This window comes from Armigeres subalbatus, chromosome 3 (assembly GCF_024139115.2).
Source record: "Armigeres subalbatus isolate Guangzhou_Male chromosome 3, GZ_Asu_2, whole genome shotgun sequence".
NCBI lineage: Eukaryota > Metazoa > Arthropoda > Insecta > Diptera > Culicidae > Armigeres > Armigeres subalbatus.
Genome location: NC_085141.1, coordinates 206,414,441 through 206,434,725, shown reverse-complemented (window position 1 = coordinate 206,434,725; position 20,285 = coordinate 206,414,441). Strand labels below are relative to the sequence as shown.

Below are 20,285 nucleotides of genomic sequence, written 5' to 3'. Positions count from 1 at the left end.
AGTCTGGACTAAGATGTTTTTGGGTTGCAAACTGTTTCAACACCCTGCCCTAGCAGCACAATGCAGACCGATTTGGTTGCAGTAACTCATATAGGACTGAATTTGGTCGTATATGCGTACCAGAAACTGGTTTTAAAAATATGTGCTGCTCAGGTGATAGAAAAATAACTTGAATCATATTCCAAGATAGCATATTAATGGACACAATTTAAGCGTAGTTCAAATAGGCATCATAGTATTCGCTGCTTCAATACACCACGTGTTAATTTTATCTTAAAAAATCTAGAAACCTTGATCACGATGAACATTGGCCTGATTAATAAAGATGAAGCGAAAAACTTTTTAAGGAACTTTTGTTTACTTGGGTAGACAGATCCTGATGGAAGAAGTTGAACGAAAACCTGACAAATCACAATTGGTAAAAAGAAAGCTTAGGGTAATTGCCAAATATTTAACCACTTTAATTCTTACCTATTGTTGAACACACTGCCGGTGCGTTCAATAACAGGCTAATATTTTTCCGTTTGATTAATTATATAAATTGCTTTTAAAATAAAATAGCCGAAAATGTTATTTTACATAAATTATGGCTTTTCATGTCGCAGGTTCATATTTAAAGCTATGAGATGTTAGACAACGGTATAAGACCTTTGAATATTTTCTCTCGACGAATTATCAAAATGACACGTAACGATATTGATGAACACTGTGCAAGAGACTTCGATAGATAGAGAATATTGAAAAGATATTTGCAATGCAGGGAGGATAATGCATTTTAGGGCAGAGGCGTTGCCTAGGGCTGAAAGTCTCCTTAATAAAGACACAAAAAAGGACAGAGGCAAAAAACGATTCGGTATTTAGTAACGACTTCTCGTTACGGTAGTACCTGTCAGAATCTGAATTCAAAAATACTTTCAGTTCAGAGGCATTAAAACGTGAGGTGAGTGCTAGGCCAACATTTTTGGACTCCTTCATGAAGTTAAGATGATTGGCGATTCCTAACCATGGCGCACGTGAACTCTATAATAAAGAGCGCCACTGCTCGTACGACACATAGACCTCAGGTGCACGTCATATAGATCTAAGATGCTCTAACGGTTTACTGTGAATGTTCGGATTACTAACAGTATGAGGTGAAACGCCCCATCCCTCACAGTGACCAACGCTGTGCCTGGCGGCGATCCTGACGGGAACTCATGCGACCATGACCGCCAGAAACGTTAACCAGATTAGCGGATCGGTTTGGTCGGTTCCTGCTTTATGGTGTGAAGTATATACACGCATAATCTCCTAATAATCTCCACTTCATTAAAATAGAACATCGCCTCCCACGTGCGATCCCTCTCTGAAGTACCTACAACATGGCTATCAATTAGCGGTACACTCCACGAAAGGCATGTTTTCCGCCTTATCCATCTGAGCGCGACTCAAAGCGCAATCGTCGATTACTCACGCCAATCAACGTTCCTTGGTTGCTGCAGTCCAATTTTCAAATTCCCCAAAAACAAACGCGGGGAAACCGGATTTGGGCTTTATGTCAATCATTTTTACACCTTGAGTTTTACGCTACACGACGACATTCACCGCGATCGAAGAAAAAAGATGACGACAGTTAACCAACCTCAACCTCGGCACGAAAGAAGGGGCAAGGAATTGGGAAAAGTATCAAATATCATAATCTTGCTACATTCCATAAAATACGCATCGGCGTCGTTCATTCATAAATAATTTATTACCAAAAAAAAACTTTGGCGGTTGCATTTCATTGGTTTTGACGAAGCGCATCTCTTTTCCAATCTCCCGCAGCAATACCTGAAGGAAGAAGCCTTTCTGGGGATAATCCACCTTCGGCGACATTAGCCTGATTTTTAAAGTTCAAAATTGTAACAGAAAAGCGGAAAAAATTACCATTTTTGGAAAAGTAATGCAATTGAAGCAAATAACTTCTGTGATTAATATTACAACTCAAAAAAGTAAGGCTTGCATCTTTAAGAAAGTTGTTACGATTGTTTTGCTAATTGCATTGACGGTAATGGGTTCATTTGATGGTCAATGTGTGGTCAAAAAATAATTTTAAAAACTGTGCCGGTCAAGGATTGTTTTGACTTCCCTCGGAATAAAAGTATCATCTCGTTAGCCTTATGATATACGAATGCAACAAAAAGGTAAGATAGCTTAGAAACCTCACAGTTAACAACTATGGAAGTATCTCAATTGTATAACTTTTATTTTCTGTTTGTTGTGCATTCAAAAAAAAAATGGTGATTGATTAGTCTGAATATACTACAGAGTGAATCAAAACATTTAATTTTTATCAAAATTTTTAATTGATACTAATTCCTTTCCCACGCACGGATATACTATTTTACCTATATAAATGAGCCGGAGTGGTGAGCCGTTTTAACGCTTCAATGAGGGCTGCTACAGAGACCCATTATGACATGTATATATCGGACTTCTCCTCTGTTTGTGCCGCGGCCGTCAACGAGTGAACAACCGAAAGCTCGTGTTTATTTTTGTATGGTGTCGGATTAAGTTTCACACAAAAACCCATTTTAAAGGACTATGGTGGACTGGTTGGCCATCGTCCGTCCGTGGCCCCTTGCTTAAAGCCGGTGCACTTTCGATTTTGTCATGCGGTCGGGTCAATAGCTCATGATTGCTACAAATAAAAAAAAACAGTTGAACGACTTACTCCCAGCAGGCAGCGATTGATATTCTGTGCCGTACAGATTATGAATGATATGTAGGGGAAGCTGGTCTAAAATAAGAGAATGTTGGACAAATATCATATTTTAGCTTTGCTGGAAATGTGTATCAAAGGTGTATTGAATGGCTATAATATTTGATGCGATTTAATCGCAGCGTCAAGATTTTTTACGCAATTTTGTGTAGAAACGTCGGATAAAGAATGATTCGGAGGGCTACACCACATGATAAATTTATTTTAAAAAGCTCCAAACGCGGGGAGCACTGGCTTTGATGATGCATTTCAACTTGTTCTACACAGCTGTGCGGTCTCCAACACAAAATGAGCGAGAACTAAGCGAGAATCATCACTTCTCTTTGGGGGCTGCCTATCCGATTCTGTATACAAGTCTGATAAATTTGTTATCATGGCTTGTTATGATTCGGAACAGTATTTTAACGTTGTACGTTATCTATTGAGAGTGAGTTCTGCAAACCCTGGCCTTAGCAAGGAATACGCAGAAGTCAGTAAGTTTGGCAGCCATGATTGAAATCTACTGTCAGTTTGGCAGCCATGGTTTTAATGTTCGTTTTTATGCACTATGTTGTTCAATAATGGATAGAATTTTTTTTTTCAAGTAGGCTGTTTTTGCTTGAGGAGAGTTATGCTTGAAACTGAAATCTAATGCGTTTTAAGTGAAACTTTGACCCGTTAATCTTCACGCATTTGGTGTGAGAAATCAGTTCACTGCGATTGGATTTAATTTTATTAGCCACCACTCACCCATTGTTCGCAATTACACCAGTAAGTGTGTAGATAGTTTAGTTATGACACCTGTGGCTAAGATGTGTTGATACGGAAAAGCTTATTTTTCGCCGCAGACCACAATAGGCCTTCGTGCGAGATAAGAACGTGTCAAAAACCGCCCGCTGCTGCCGGACGATACTTATCAATTCAGTCTAGCTGCTAGAGGTTTGTTTTTATATTTAGCAAAACAGTTAAATCAATACTGGGAATTCGGCATAGCAGCAGCGTGGGTTGTTGATGACTGTGAGTAAAATATGTAGGGCCATTGTTCCAGTTCTATTCAATAACAAAGAAGAGATGGGCTTGTTTCTTATTTTGGTGATTTTTCCAGCCGTGAGCCCGCCTCTTTGGCAGAAAGCACCGATTAAATCGGTGCTTTATTCTTTTATTTCTAGTTGAGGTGAATTTGTGCCCATGGGATGGAGAAAGGAACAGTTCCCGTATTACCTGACAAACACGGTGACTGATGATGAGTGATTTGAAAACAATTCACTCATCGCTAATATACAACAGGGCGGCATGCATGGCGATGCCGCCAAGCGTCACGAATCAGAGTTGTGCTGTTTGCAATCAATGGACAGTCGCCGTTGCCCGATTACTGCACCATATGAATGGGATAAGCCACAAGATTTTGTCGCGTTTTTGTGGATGAGGTCTTGGCGGATTTTTATTCTGATAAGTGGCTAATCTTTCTAGGACGTTATTGTTAGTTGCGATAGCAAAGCTGGGTTTTTATGGAAAGTTTTGGCCTTTAGGGTAATGCTGATCTTAGACAACCAATCTTATCTTCACTTTATGGTTCGGCAATTAGGCAGGAGTCGGATCATGGTACTGAAAATATTGCAACTTAATCGTCCATTCATGAATTTTGCCTGTTTGTTTACTATGCACTCGAAGTACTAATTTCTCTTGTTACAATTCATAATGCACAAAAAACACTGATAGATGGATGAATCTGAATATTAATTTTTCATTGCTTATTAACACTCATTACTTTATTATCAGAAGAAGTGGTTAATAAGGTAAGGCGAAGTGTAACTATTTTTCCTTTTCGAAGAAAAAACAAATTGTGCACAGTTAATCATTACCATGCTTGTACATACAGTGCAGTGGCCGGTATAATGAAGTGCCCAACAGCCGTTTTTCATACAAAATAGTCAACTTTTGATACCTAGATCTCTATTGCCCGTGAATCAATTTTAATGAGAACTTTACTAAAGTTTTTACGCGGTTTTTAGGATTACGCGGATTGAATATTTATGCAGATTTTGGGATCAGCACGGTTTTTGGATTTTATGCGGGTTTGAAACATTTTCAAAAACACAGAAAAATTCGAACGATATAAAATAGCTAGCAATCAGGAATAGAACAATATCAGAACAAAACAGATTGATGTAAATACAACAAAACATATTTTTCGGATTCATTAAAGACAAACTGTAGCTGATATTTTTTTACAAAAGTTAGCCATCAAGCTAACGATTTTCGTCTTTTTTTCATGTCGTCATTTATATGTTTATCAAACGATTGTTAACATTATCACTGATATGGGGATTTTTTTTCATTACGGGCGAAAGGGTCTCAGATTTTCACGAAAATTCCTCCATAAGCAGGGTTTATGAATACATTATCAGGCAAAAAAATTTAAAAAATGTGTTGCGTATTTCCTCGGAAAGCTTCTATGAAATTTTTTAGTTATTCCCCAACAGCACAAACTTTCAAAAATCGTAACTCAAGAATAAGGCTTAGTTTTCTTTGGATTTTTCCCCCAACAGTAAAAACTAAATTCCCCCAACAGTAAAAACATTCGAGGGATGCTGAGAAACTTTGCTTGCATTTCAACAAGAAAAAACTTTTTTCTACGATGTATCTCATTAGATTTTGAAATTGTAATTGGAAAGAGCTGAAATTTAATGTTGGTCCTAAATTCGCCAGATTTTGGACCACCTTCAGACCGCTTCACATATAAACAGTTCCGTAAATTTGTATGTTTGATTTTAAAAATAATTATAGGCTTCACAAATATGGATATTTTGGAAAAGCAGACCTTAAATGACTTAAAGAACCGACTGCCTTGCCTTGCCGATTGCCTTAATCACACGAGAGAAAATTTTTAATTGGATAGGTCATTTTGTATCAATTATTACTGCCAGGGGCAGAAACATCTAATACCCCACGGTGTTTCTATTAGAACAAAATTAATTTGAAAAAATCAGTAAAACGAGAAAGTCCTATCGGTGGGTCTAGAACAGTTTTTTAAGTCAAATGGTATGTTTTGGATTTCTCGTAATAGAACGGAGTAATAACGAAAAGCAGTTTTTTCACTGAAAACATGACTTTCGGATGGGAGATTTTATATATTCTGTTTATTACACTGCAATAAAAGTATAACAGTCCCATGTGAATATGAAATCCAGCAAACATGGAACATTTATGTGTCTGTCAGTCGTATGTTTCGGAGTTCCCTGGGGTCTTCACACGGTTGAATTCCATCACCTCACCTGTTTGAAACTGTTCAGATATGTTAAGCTGTACTGGCCATAAACACACAAATGTCCCATGTTCGCTGGATTTCATATTCACATGGGAATCCTATACTTTTATAGCATCGTATCCCCGCGTAAAAATCGACTTCAGTGTAAAAGGACAAGGCTCTCTTAACGTACGCCTGAGAAAATGAAAACCATTTTGTCCCTAATGTTGAGGAATCGTGCTTGTGGTTTTGAGTGATCGTACTTTTCGTTTCGATGAGACGAAATCAAGCGATTTTCGGGTCAAATAAGAATCTTTTTGCGTTGTTTGGGATGAAAAATATCTATCACTCACTCAATCACTGGATTATGATATTTGAAAGCAATTATTTTTGTCACTGAAGGCTTCTTAAATAAATAGACGTCTATTCTATCAATTAATAGGCGTTTCACTTCATATTTTTCCATTTCTAGCGGCTTTGAAGGAAACCGTGTTTAACCTTTTTTTTTAAGAATCGATACTTTATTTAAGTAGCTGTAAGTTTTTCCCGTTTGTGTAACACAATACAGTTACTTCGGAGAAAAGTTAGCTAAAGTATCTATCTCCCCTACATAATTGAAATATTAAACGTATCGATTTTTATAATTGGCTAAAATTTACGACTCTAACTGGTCATTTTGGGCGTTATTGTTCAAAAATATGACAGAAGCTTCCGAACAAATGAATAAATTACACAATTTACAGAAAAATCAATAGAAAATAATTATTTGAAAATAAATATTATTTCGATTAACGAGAAGTCGTACAAACGAAACGAGACGATGTTTATCCGAATGATTGGTATATCGATTATCTGTTCTGTATACGTCAATGCCTGTATAAACCAATGCAATGCCTGCTGAAGGTTGTAATGTAAATCACAATTCAAAGGCTGCGACATTGAGTTTCGAATGGTGCTAGAACAAATAGAAATCTCTTCTAGATGAATTAATCTAAAGTTTACTTCTATGACTCGGTTTGATGACTCACAGATTTCGAATTCAGTTATTTTTTTTCATATCGTCAAAGTCTGTCGAGTTCTTTTTCAAAGTTTTAGAGTTAAAAAATGTGTTATGTGTAAAATGTGTAAAGTATCTAAAAAACTTCTTTGTGATACAAAAGCTCAGATTTGAGTTTAGGTAGTCACATTGCAAAGTGGTTCCACATGGCGAAGCAAATAAGTGAATAAGCGTTACACTGAAATCAAACATTTCTAATGTTTATATATCATATAATCATATAAACCCGTCGGAAACTATAACGAATGTAGCTGCTGAAGAAATGAATAAAATCCATCCAGCCGTTTTCGAGTTATGCGGATACGAACACAGACCATTTCATTTTTATTATATAGATATGAATAGGTGTCTCGATTTTTTTTGTAGAGAAAGACTAAACGTAAATAATACAAAATAAGACATGAGATAAAATTACATATATAGGAAATAGGGGGAATGACGGCTTTGACAGGTTTTGTTCTATTATTGTCAGGGTTTTTTTATGACTGATTATGCTCAAATTTGGCCTAAACATTCTTTGCATATCAAAGAATATTGTGGCCAAATTTCATAAAATTTGGTCGACAAAAACCCCCTGACAATAATAGAACAAAACTTGCCAAAGCCGCCTTTTCCCCTATATTTTGCCAAAGTATTTCAAAGACAGAGACGTAGAAACGGCGTGATTTTTCTTAAAATAAATAAATAGAAAACTTTTATTTGGACCTAATTATTCAATAAAATGTTGAAAACATTCTATCCTACTTCTATGAACTGCGCAGTCGACAAAGTATATTTTGCTCTGAACAGTTCCAAGCCATTTGTCATCCAGCAATCGTTTATATTCGAATCAAAACTAGTTATTCATTAGCTTCAACACCGCAATAGAAAGAGTCAATAGTTGCGTTTGGCATTCTTGATCATTTATATGCCTATTTAAATGGCCCATCTAATCACATCCTGCAGTATTTTCCCTGCCTAATACGGCCGAGTGAATGAGTTGTTAAACTTCAGTGGCCTCGTGCATGGGCGCCGAATGTCACCTTAAATATCGCTGCTAAAAGGAACATTTATCTTGGAAATTATTGCTCATTAGCAGCTCTGCAAACGAGGTTTGTGCGACTCTTTGATTAGTGCTCGCTCGATGTCACCGAAGCGGATCAGTTTTCTAACTGCGCACACCGAACGAGTGGAGTTTCATTCAGCTATGATGCAAAATGTCGGCCAAATGGCTTGAAAACGTTCTATGACTGTGATGTATGGCAATAATTAGAAAGTGTGATTTGTATATTGTATTTGAGACGGATTAAATAAAGGGAAAGGGGTTCTAGTTCAACCGAATAGCTGGAATGACGGTTGACATCATTTGCAGTTGTGAGAAAGAAAGAATGACGATTCAATTCGTCAGACAATCAAGTCGGAGGGTTGGATTCATTTAGACAAATAATCCGCATAATCCCTTTTGAAGATGGTACCACTTCCATCCGGTGGAGGTAGACAATCGGAGCATATTTTGGGACCAGAACGGTACATTCGAATAGAATGTTCACTAGTCACTCAATTAATTGTTACAAATAACTACGAGCAAATCTATTTCAAGGCACGCGATAAAAGTCTACATCTTTCGTTAGATATACGCAAAAAAACACATCCGTCCCAGACTAATGACACTACCTCGCCAGTGTTAGGGGATGCATCATTCGAGCAACCCTCCACGCACTCGGAAGTAACATTGTTTATTTATACCACGATGATCGGCACTCTTAAACAGGATGAGAGCAGTGGGAAAATGAAACAATATGCATGGAAGTAAGAAGGTTTTTGCACCACGCTCTCTAAAAACAACGGATATGATGAACGCAGTAGCAGCAACGCGGCACGTTCGCTACTAGCGGAGACAAGGACGATGACGGTGATTGCTGTTCTATTGCGCAGTGGGTTTGGTGGAGATCATATTTCAAAGAAAACATTTTCTCATATTGCTTAAAATTATTATCTGTTGAAATTTTGGCCGAATATTTGTGCCAGAAAAACAGAAGTTTGAACTATTTTTCATTTCATACCATGGATGGGAAAAATCAAATTTTCAAATGATCGAGTGTAAACACCACTCTTACGCGATAACATATCCTAGTTAGCGAGTGAGAATCGTTCGATAATTGTATCTCGATTTAAAGGCTTTGGGGGGTCCCGTAGCGTAGTTGGCTACACTTTCGCCTTACAAGCGAATGGTCATGGGTTCGATTCCCAGCCCCTCCACCAAAACCTCGTCAGTCGCCGGATGCGCAGCTCATGCGGTAGCGTATTGGGGAACGCGTCTTCCCGTCACGGTTGCCTGATGACCAGCGATGCCAGATTGCTTCAACACCAATTCCGTAGAATCGCTCAAAAATTTTGGATGGCCTTATTTCGGCGCTCCTCCACAATCCTAGTATACAGAATATTACACGACTGATCTCTAACTTTTCTCAATGCATAGAAATAAGATAACAACAAAACCACTAACCGTCAAAATTTATAGTTACTGGTTTTGTTATATCCTAACTTTCATGAAAACTAAAAAAAATAGGGCATAGTGCCATATACACACACTTCCACACTCGCCGTAATGGCGGTTGCTATACATCTTTTTGATAGTAACTGTTTCCAACGCTGACACTACCGTTTCACATTTTATGTATTGATCTCTAATAGAAATTTCAACATAATTAATATTATGGATTTCCTTTTTTTTCAAAACATTTCAAATTATTGAGCTGTAGCGATGGCGATGCTATAGTTGTGGTAATGTTGGCTTATATTGGCGTCAGCAGTAAGATCTATAAGGTCAGAACTAATCCAGTACATAAGTAAAACACAACCCTATTTTTACACTGAAATTAAGATTGCAAACGAAAAAAAACCCTCAAAATATCGGATTACAATCCATCCATTACCAAACTTCTATTTAATCCAGAAGTACCTCCAGAAATTCCTCGAAAAAAAAATCTTGAACTAATCATCTTGGTGTTATTTCATAAATTTATCCAGAAATTATTTGGAAAGTCTTCTAGACATTTTTCTATAAATTCTATGGGAAAAACCTCCAGGAATTAATTCGGTAAGTCATCCAGAACATTATCCAGGCATACCTTCATTTTTTTTAATCCTTCAGAAATCCTCTAGATATTCCATCAAAAACTATTCCAGGAATTCAAAATTCCAGCAGGACATTCTTTGAAAAATCCTTCGCAAATGAATTCAGAAACTTCTTCGAAACCTCCTAAAGTTCTTTCAGAATTTCAGAATTTTCCACAAATTCCTTCGGCAAATTCTATGGGACAACCTTAGTAAGTTCCGTAAAGAATTCTTCCGGAAATTTGATCAGAAATTCTTATGAGGATTTTTAAGGGAATTCCTCCAAAAAATCCTTTAGAAATATTTTCAGGATTTTTTACAGGAATTAATTCAGAATTTATTTTATTATTTTTTATCGAAATCGGTACACGAAAATTTAAATGGAATTTTTTACAGTAGTTCATTTATACAGAAATTTATTCAGTAGTTCATTTGGAACTTCCTCTAGAAAATTTCAGGACGAAGCTCTAAGAGTATCCGAACTAATTGCAAAAGGAATTTCCAAAGTTTTGTTAAGGAATGTTCGTTATTCAAAAGTCTTAAGAAGAATTTTCAAAGGATTTCCCGTAGAATCTTTCGAAGAAACTTCTGCAGAAATTTACTAGGACTTTTTCGAAGGTATTCCTGGAAAATGTGCAATGGAATAGTTGACAGATTTTTGAGAATCTTTGGAACTCCTCGAGGAGCCCCCGAAAGTATTTTTGGAGGAATTTACCAATGAATTATTGAAGGATTTTCCGATGTAGAACTTGAGTGGATTTTCGAAAAGTATTCGTAAAGAAACTTCTGAGAGAATTGCTACGGGAATTTCCGAAGGAGTTTCTAAAAAGAATTCCTAAAGGAACTTCCGGATGAATCCCTGAAGAGTTTTTCGAAGGAATTTACATTGAAATGTCAAATGGAATGTCCTAAAAAACCCTAGACTTCCCAGGGAATTTTTTTTAAGATTGTCTCCAGAATTTATGAAAATTGACGAAATGTATATGTAATAAAATGTTTGAGCTGTATTATGAATTGAGCAGTCAAGAATCCAGAAGACTGGGTTTTCTTGAGCCTTGAAATTAATTACGGGTATGGCATCCTTCGTTTACACCTGGTGGATGGTGAATGCTAAATTCCACAAAGATTGCACACACGGTGCGGTTGTTCAAACTTAGCTTCAGGATTGGAGAACAATAATAAGAGTGTTATTCAAGAATTTAAATAGGATGTTAGACTTCACTGTATGAATTGGTTATTTGCAACAAGCTTCATGGATCATACACAAGAATTATTTTCAATGTGATTCTTTACTGGACTTTAGGCAGTGTTAATCTCGGTCAAGGGTCGACCAGAAATAAAATTTCAAGATTGCTTTCATAATGGAAAGGGAAGGGAGAGAAGAGTATCAGCATGAAAAATGAGCTCTTTCAACGCTGATACTCTTCCTTTCTCTTCAAATGGAAGCTTGCCAGAAGTTCGTTATCTTCCATTGACCTTTCGGAGACCAATAGGACATAACTTTCAATAAATATTTGTAACGGTCTTTTCCTCTCAATAGAAACCCATATATCAGGAACATACACCTATTGTTCACTCAACTTAAATTAAATTTGAAACCACACCAATTGACACTAAAAGTGTGCTAGTAAAAAATCCGTAGATTTCCGCAGAAATTTTCAAATTTCCGTAGTTTTTATCTACGGATCCGTAGATCCGTAGAAAGCACTCAATTCCGTAGATCTACGGAAATTTCCGTAGATCTGGCATCGCTGCTGATGACGACTGACAACTTGTTCTTCTCGGAGGCATTCCTCCAATGGACCCGGCTTAATGGCAACTGAACGATGCAACGAACGTTGGATGCACGACATGGACAAACGGACACAATGGACTCACGATGAGATGGACTGGCAACGACAACAATAATGGTAATGGAAATCTAAAAATAGATTCTTTGTGGATTCTGTTCAGCAGAATACCACAGTAGATCTCGGCACAGTAGCGGTTAAGTAACACAGTGTGCCTAACAAATAAAGAAAGGAATAAAAAAAATTTAAAGGTTTTACCGTTACTTTTTGAACTTTTTTCTACACATAGCATGAAAACACAATGCCAAACATCATATTGAACTTCATTCTTGACATTAAATTGATTTTGGTAAGGTTTACATTAAGATGATAATTTTATGTTTATTATCAATTGATTCCAAAATCTGAAAAGTTATCGCTAGCAACAACCCGCCTACTTTTCACACCTGAGAAGTTATCAATTGATAATTCCAATCATTATCGTATGAGAATGATTCAGCACAACCCTGTGACTTATTTTACATTTCTCATGTAATGGGAATGCACAAGTTAAACTCACAAAAAAATGCCACAAATTGGTTGTTATTTTACAGATCCGAATTTCAATCTAATGAGTATGACCAATGACCATATCGAAAATGTTATATCTATGAATAATGGTTACATGATATCTGACGAAATTGCATCCGAAATACCAGAGTAATTTTTTTTAACAAATACAGTCAAACCTCCATGAGTCGATATTGAAGGGACCATCGACTTATGGAAATATCGAGATGAGGAATGGCAAATCTTTGGAAACCTGTTTGAAGGGACCATCACAGTAACCCAGAAAATATTTTTAATTACGGCTTAATTTGCTTCTTTGAGTCGATATCGAGTCATAGAACATCGACTCATGGAGGTTTGACTGTATTTAAAATGCACAATAAACAACAATTCCAGTAGTCAAGAAAACATTCAATATGATTTTTTAATGCTTTATTTTTGCAAGTCGATGATTTATGTACATTATTATGCGTCGATATAAGTTTCTATAAATTTGTTTTAGCCCTCTTTAGCCGTGCAGTAAGACGCGCGGCTACAAAGCAAGACCATGCTGAGGGTGGCTGGGTTCGATTCCCGGTGCCGGTGTAGGCAATTTTCGGATTGTAAATTGTCTCGACTCCCTTGGGCATAAAGGTATCATCGTGCTAGCCTCATGATATAGGAATGCAAAAATGGTAACCTGGCTTAGAAACCTCGTGTTCATTAAACTGTGGAAGTGCTTAATGAACACTAAGCTGCGAGGCGGCTCTGTCCCAATGTGGGGATGTAATGCTAATAAGAAGAAGAAGAAGAAGTTTGTTTGGTTGGTACAGAGATGAGAGGTAAATTCAATTATTTAGTAGTTCAGCTGATTGAATCGAATCAACCTTTAAAAGCAGATAATATTTGTTGTAATGAATTACCGATAAAATTAAATCAATTCTCAGGAGCTCAACAATATGAAAGATTATGTATCAATGAAGATTGAAATATTTAAAATAAATAATGAAGAAATATTTAAATCTTGATATTTAACGAATCACGTTTCAAATCAAATTTGAGATAAATGTTTTATTTTGAAAACCACATTTATGGTTTATTGGAAACGTTTCCACAATTTTTCACATTTTTCATTGGATTGTTTATTTTCAAAGTACCGTTTATATATTCACATCTAGAAAAAAATACTCCCATGCCCAGGGAAGTCGATTAAATATTCAATCCAAAAAAAATCAAACCGAAATAGGGTTACTGTGTATCTACACCCAACCAGTTCTGCATAAGAACCTTACAGAAACTGTATAATAATTGGGCATATACAATTCTGTAAGCTTTTTATATAAATATTGTATATATTGTAAATATTACAGATTTTAATACATTATTTGTATAAAAAGGGGCCCTCCTTAGCCGTGCAGTAAAACGCGCGGCTACAAAGCAAGACCATGCTGAGGGTGGCTGGGTTCGATTCCCTTTGCCGGTCTAGGCAATTTTCGGATTGGAGATTGTCTCGACTTCCCTGAGTAAAAAAGCATCGTGTTAGCCTCATGATGTACGAATGCAAAAATGGTAACCTGACTTAGAAAAGTCGCAGTTAATAACTGTGGAAGTGCTTAATGAACACTAAGCTGCGAGGCGGCTCTGTCCCAGTGTGGGCATGTAATGCCAATGAGAAGAAGAAGATTTGTATAAAAAGCTTACAGAATTGTATATGCCCAGATGTTATACAATAATTGTCAGATTTGTTTTTTGGATGTAGGCGTTTCATCACTAAGCTGCGAAAGGCCCCTACAGCCCCCGAATAAAGTTAACATCAGCTTCCACTATAATCAGTTGTAGTTCCCACTAACAACAGAAAATCTAATTGTCGACAACGTACTTTGAAAGTAAAAATCAATATGCCGACGGCAGATGATTTTTCACTCTTAATCGTAATCAAATGCGCCTTAGAACATTGATTCCCATTTTTGTTCTTCGGATTGGTTTGGTATTTTTGATCTTTCGTAAAACAGAATAGTGCTGATTATTAAATTCTGTAATTATATAGAGGTTGTATTCTACCATGCGCTGATTGGGTGTAAAAATCAATTCAATATATCTTTAAAACGTATAGTGCCCAACCCACCGTGTGCGGTTACGGCCTGCTTGCGCGGCTCTCTCCCGTTCTATTATTGTATAAGAATTTACACCACTCTCGATAAATTTACCCTCTCTATGTGCTTTAATTAAAATTTCATCGGGGTAGGTATTCATTACTTTCACTGCCGCTACCGCTGCCACCACGGATGGTTGGCGTTTTTATAGTCGTTGCAACGAAATTGTGCTCCCTATGCTCTGTTCTAAGAAAAAGGACACGAGGCAAAATTGTACACAGTGTAAAATTTAGATAAAACAAATAATGAACATTCATATAATACAAGTAGAATACACGGCAGCACATAATGTCAAAGTTGTGGCATTTGTAAAATATTGTGCATATCTTAATTCAATTTGATATGCGAAGAAGTAAACTTCAATGTTAAAATTCACGTAAATAAAATTGAAAAAATCAATTACCCAAAATTGTTAAAAATTGTAATTTGATTTTTTTTAATTGTGCAAAACAATGACTAGGCTGTCGTATGGTCGTATGCGGTGGAAGATGTCAAAGCTGGGTAGGGAAATATGATTGCTGAGATTGTCGATTCCACAGCCTACTTCGGCTCGGCTTGCCCAACCCAAACAGCATAATAGACGAATCCAAGTAAAAATAAGGAAGACACACGACGGTGTTAACTTTGACAGATCCTACAGTACAGCATAGGAGATAATTTTAAAATGCTTATTATAAATTCTAGACAAATTGTAATTAAAATCTGATTGAAGTACGATACGGAAAAAGTTCTGAATTACATATTCGGAAGCTTATCTCAATTTTCGAATATTTTCCAAAATGTATCTATCATACAGTTCGGAACTTTTCCGTATCATACTTCAATCAGATTTTAATTACATTTTGTCTAGAATTTATAATAAGCATTTGAAAATTATCTCCCCATGCTGTACGGTAGGATCTGTCAAAGTTAACACCGTGTGTCTTCTTCTTATTTTTACTTGGATTCGTCTATAGGTTGAAGTTGAATTTGAGGGAACATCAAGAGGAGTTGCTGACGAGTACGCACTTGAAGTGACTGAGTGTTGGGGATACTTACATCGTATTTATTTGGCCTCATTGTACCTTTTTATTTTTTATTATGAAAATGTCACATTCGTTAATGCTACTTCTGAACACACAGCTACCGATCCAGATTGCGGGAGTTATTTCCGAACAAGTTGATACACACATATAAAAATCTTTATAATCACACCACTCGAAGCAATAATGAAGAGAAATTGATTACGAAAGAATTCGCTTTTCTCTATTTTTCTGCAATGCAAACTGCTCTCGTTCCTCGGCTTGATTTGTTATATTTATTGTAATCTTCTGCTATCGCTGATTTTCTATAACCCAGCGACTAGTGCAGCAGTCCTTGGCGTTTGACAAGGGGTTGATTAATTGTATCTTCCGAAAGATTGTTTTATTTTCTTTATTCACTTGACACTGATTCAGCAGCACGTTTATGGTAAGCATTTCTAAGGTTCCCAATGAGTTGATTTAGTTGACTTCAAAATGCACAACAAACACCTTTTGAATTTTCGGTCAACATAAAAGTCTGGAACGCGTATACTTGAGCAATCTTTCGCTATACATCGAGATTACTGAACCAAAACACAAAACAAATAACGCTTCACTCAACAGTAAAATAATGCATCATAACATCTCAATATTACCTTAATGCACATTTATTTGAGTTTAACTCTGCCATCGGCATCGGCCACATGGATCACTAACATGCGCTTGTCGTCTAGAAATTCATCATCTTCAGTACACATCATACTCTTTTTTCATGCACCTTAGAATATCTTCCAGTGGGTTTCGTCGCTTAATTATCTTGCACTTAATCGTGGCCGCCAGTGCCGTTTTCCGAGCTCACACTTGTTTTTCGTCAATCAATTATCTCACTTGTATCTAGATAAACACCTAAACAGTATAATAAGCCTTTATAAACTCACGTGTATCAAACATTGAACCTCCCACAAGTCGAACGCAAATCGAAAATAAATCGTTATCAGGAAGCTGATAATTTTCGTTTCTCGATTAACTGATTGCGCGCATCACACACAAACTCGAGATATCGTCGTCTTCACCCCGTTCGACGCACACCGTCTATCAGAGGCAACGGTTGCAGTGTGGTACTAAGATCTCGAATCAATTACAGAATGACATTTTCATTAACCGAACGGAACTTCGGAGCAACTAAGGGCGTGCGGCACCTTTCATCCACCAGCAGCCGAGTGATCCAATCACAAACCGTCGGACAATCAGGAAGCTTCAACCCCTTTTCAGTATCCTTTTGCTAGCACACGGTTTCCACCAGTTCAAACATTAGCCACACTGTTAGCAAAACGCCACACACGAGCGAAGGAGAGTTGTTCACTGTACGAGGCGCAAAACAGTACTAAATACTCGCCCCAAGCTGAATGTGTTTGAAACCGTTCGTTCGTCTGCTGCAACGTTCGCCGTCGCTGTTGCTGGCATGTTCATGGAAAGACTGCGCCGCGGCTGGTACCGGCGTCGGGCAGTCCCACTGTAGAACGATCGTCGCTCGAGCGCATATAGCGTTGCACCACAATGTACCATGTGACAAACGGAAGGGATTAGAATCGCGGCAGGTACCGGCATGCGACATTAAACGGGGGTGAGTGACGGAAATCGGTTGCATTCCACGCACCAAGATGTCGAGGCGGGTAAATTATGCTGCACGACCCCAGTTGAAGCGCGACGATTGGAACCGCGTGTGCTTCGGCATGGATGTCTCCGATGTGTACTCCGTGCGTGTTAAGATGAAGTCGAATATGGAATAACGATTTCCCTACTCACGTGGTGATATGTTAATATACGTTCGATTTGGTTTTTAATAACGCTTAGATTGTCTTTGAAAAAGCTGTCTTTAAAATATTCGTAATTATTCGCGATACATTTTTACAGTTTGCTGCTACAGTATTGAACATATGCAATTAACCGAACATAGTCATTGATCTGGGTAAAATAACGCTAAAAATCAAACAAATGTCAGTAAGAAATACGCGATTATGTACTTAAATACAACATAATTAAAGTGTACATAAATTAAAATTTACGGTATGAAATAATTAATTGAAAATTGAGAAAAAAAGCAATTTTCTCCTGGCCAAAACAAATGCAACTTTGTATATAAATTACTAAAACTTGCTTTTTCTTCGAAATTTTGTAGCGAAACACTTGTTTTAGATAAATGCATTGTGTCTTTGTGGCATAGACTGACTCAAAATCAATTAAATTTCACAATTACACAATAATGAATAGAACACATTCTTCAATGTTTGGAATATTATTTAAAATTCTGTTTAAGTAGTGTTTCAGTTCACAAGACTCAAATTATATGAAACAAAATTATAAAACGCATTAATTCTCATTTTCCTACCACTGAACTGTTGGTTTGATGCACTGCTCGATTGTTACTAGTAGATTGTTTTCCACTCAATTTTTAGCTAAAACAAATGTACCCTTTTAATCTTTTCAGTATGAATAAAATTTTATTCGGAAATTCAACGCGTTTTCCTATAGTTTGATATAGGTTTAATTCTAAAGTTGTCTCAAATATTCCAAACTGTTTACATGGCTTGCAGTATTCTGCTCAATGATTGCCGACCTAGATTTTTGTTTCAAAAATGCTTAAATGTACTTTTATTCTGAAATTCAACTCGTATTTTTGTAAAATAAGTAATATCGAAGAGAACTACACCCAGGTTTTTTTTACACGGTTTGGTATTAGTCGTTTAAGACCTTCAGAGTCAATGAAACAACGAGTTAACACCACGAAAAAATTCACAAAAAATCAAAGAAAATTCAGGTGGAATTTAAAAATCTGTGAAAGTTCGGGTTAGCCGAGAAATTAATGAATTCCAACCGTGTAAAGAAAACCTGGGTGTAATCAAAGTTGAACTAATAAGTTGGGAAACAGCAACAAAAGCTGTAATTGTGTAATTGTATTTCTAATAATATCAGTTGTTCCTACATAAATACAAAGCATTGAAGAATTCGGCATATTACCCGACAACATATTACCCCTGCCTTGTTACACGCCAAGAATACATTTTCTAGACCAAAATAATATTTTGTTACGTTGAAACTTGAAACTACTGACATGAAGAAAAAATGAATTTGAACTAATGACTGTATTCAATATGGATGAAATACTATTTTAAATTATCTACACATATCATTCACATACAAGCCTCATTGTTTCATGTAACTAAGGTATTGGATCGTATACCGGTAGTATCTAGTGAAACTGTGCAAGTTCTACCTATTACTGAGTTATCAAATCTATAGCATTATAGAATTAGCATTGTTTCGGTGTAGTTCGAAGATTGGACACTGGTAGACTGACCAGATCTTCTTCTTCTTCTTCTTATTGGCATTACATCCCCACACTGGGACAGAGCCGCCTCGCAGCTTAGTGTTCATTAAGCACTTCCACAGTTATTAACTGCGAGGTTTCTAAGCCAAGTTTACCATTTTTGCACTCGTATATCATGAGGCTAACACGATGATACTTTTATGCCCAGGGAAGTCGAGACAATTTCCAATCCGAAAATTGCCTAGACCGGCATCGGGAATCGAACCCAGCCACCCTCAGCATGGTCTTGCTTTGTAGCCGCGCGTCTTACCGCATGGCTAAGGAGGGCTCACCAGGCTGACCAGATCATTTTGGTAAAAAAAAACGGGACAAACGAACTTTCAAAACGTTAAAAAACCTTGTGATAAAATACACGAACTGCGGAAATTTCGAAATTTATGGGCTTAATTTTCATTTCCGTGTAAAAAAATGGAAACATTTTAGAGTGAATCATTCACCACCATAATCTTCTATTGCAGCGGTTTTCAACCTGGGGTACATGTACCCCTGGGGGTACCTTCGCCGGGTCCAGGGGGTACCTCGGACAAAAATGCATAATGGCGAATTTTAATCAATTTGAATCAAGACTTATTTATACATTTTTTATTTACCGTCATCGGGGCTGACAATGGGTCTAGAGGGTGAGAATAGGTCATCGCTCTAACAGACAATCTGGAGATTGAATAGAAAAATCAATCAAAAAGGTCTCTTATAATTTAGTTTTCTTGCTTTCAGATGCATTTAAAGCCTGTCCACGCTAAATTTCGGATACTGAGGCAATGTCCAATTGATTTGTAGCCATTTCATCACTTTGACAAGAATGAAAATATGCTCAAAGAATCATATAAAGCGGAGAGATTCAGCTGTCATGTAAATAAATCTTCTGAGTGGTTTGTGAAAATTTGAAAAAATAGTATTGGTTGATGGGTGTCCGAAATTTAACGTGAACAGGCTTTATTCTATTCTACAAGCATTCTAAGTAGCTGAAACAGTGACCCATTCACGACTCCATTTGACCCATTGCCAACGCGACGGTTGTATAGTTTTTTACTTCAATTTTGTCTTGTACATAATATGCATGGCGATCAGCAACTCAAAAACTATTGAATCCTCTCTCCACAACCAGCACAGTGTATAAAGGGCTGTGGGACAAAAAATCAAAAGGACAGAACGACGAAAGAACAAAGTTTAAAAATCTTCTATGAAATCTACCTGATTGAAACAAAATGTTGAATGATATGTTACGAATATGCTTCTGAACTAAAATTTAGATTCTACACGTTTGGAAGCCTCCATTTGAGAGACATGAAGGCTTTTTCAAGAG

At 36.9% G+C, this 20,285-nt stretch overlaps 1 protein-coding gene across 2 annotated transcripts in view; it reads right to left on the bottom strand.

The window, feature by feature from the left end:
* The window catches only part of LOC134224504 (uncharacterized), a 137,834-nt gene extending 120,875 nt beyond the window's left edge, over positions 1–16,959 (bottom strand). The window contains exon 1 of one of the 2 annotated variants that reach the window (XM_062703874.1): positions 15,632–16,959. In XM_062703874.1, the coding sequence (XP_062559858.1) occupies positions 15,632–15,633 (2 nt within the window). In that variant the 5' untranslated portion in view covers positions 15,634–16,959. The remainder of the gene's footprint in view (positions 1–15,631) is intronic. The other variant, XM_062703873.1, reaches the window with a different exon arrangement.
* Between the last annotated feature and the right edge of the window lie 3,326 nt (positions 16,960–20,285).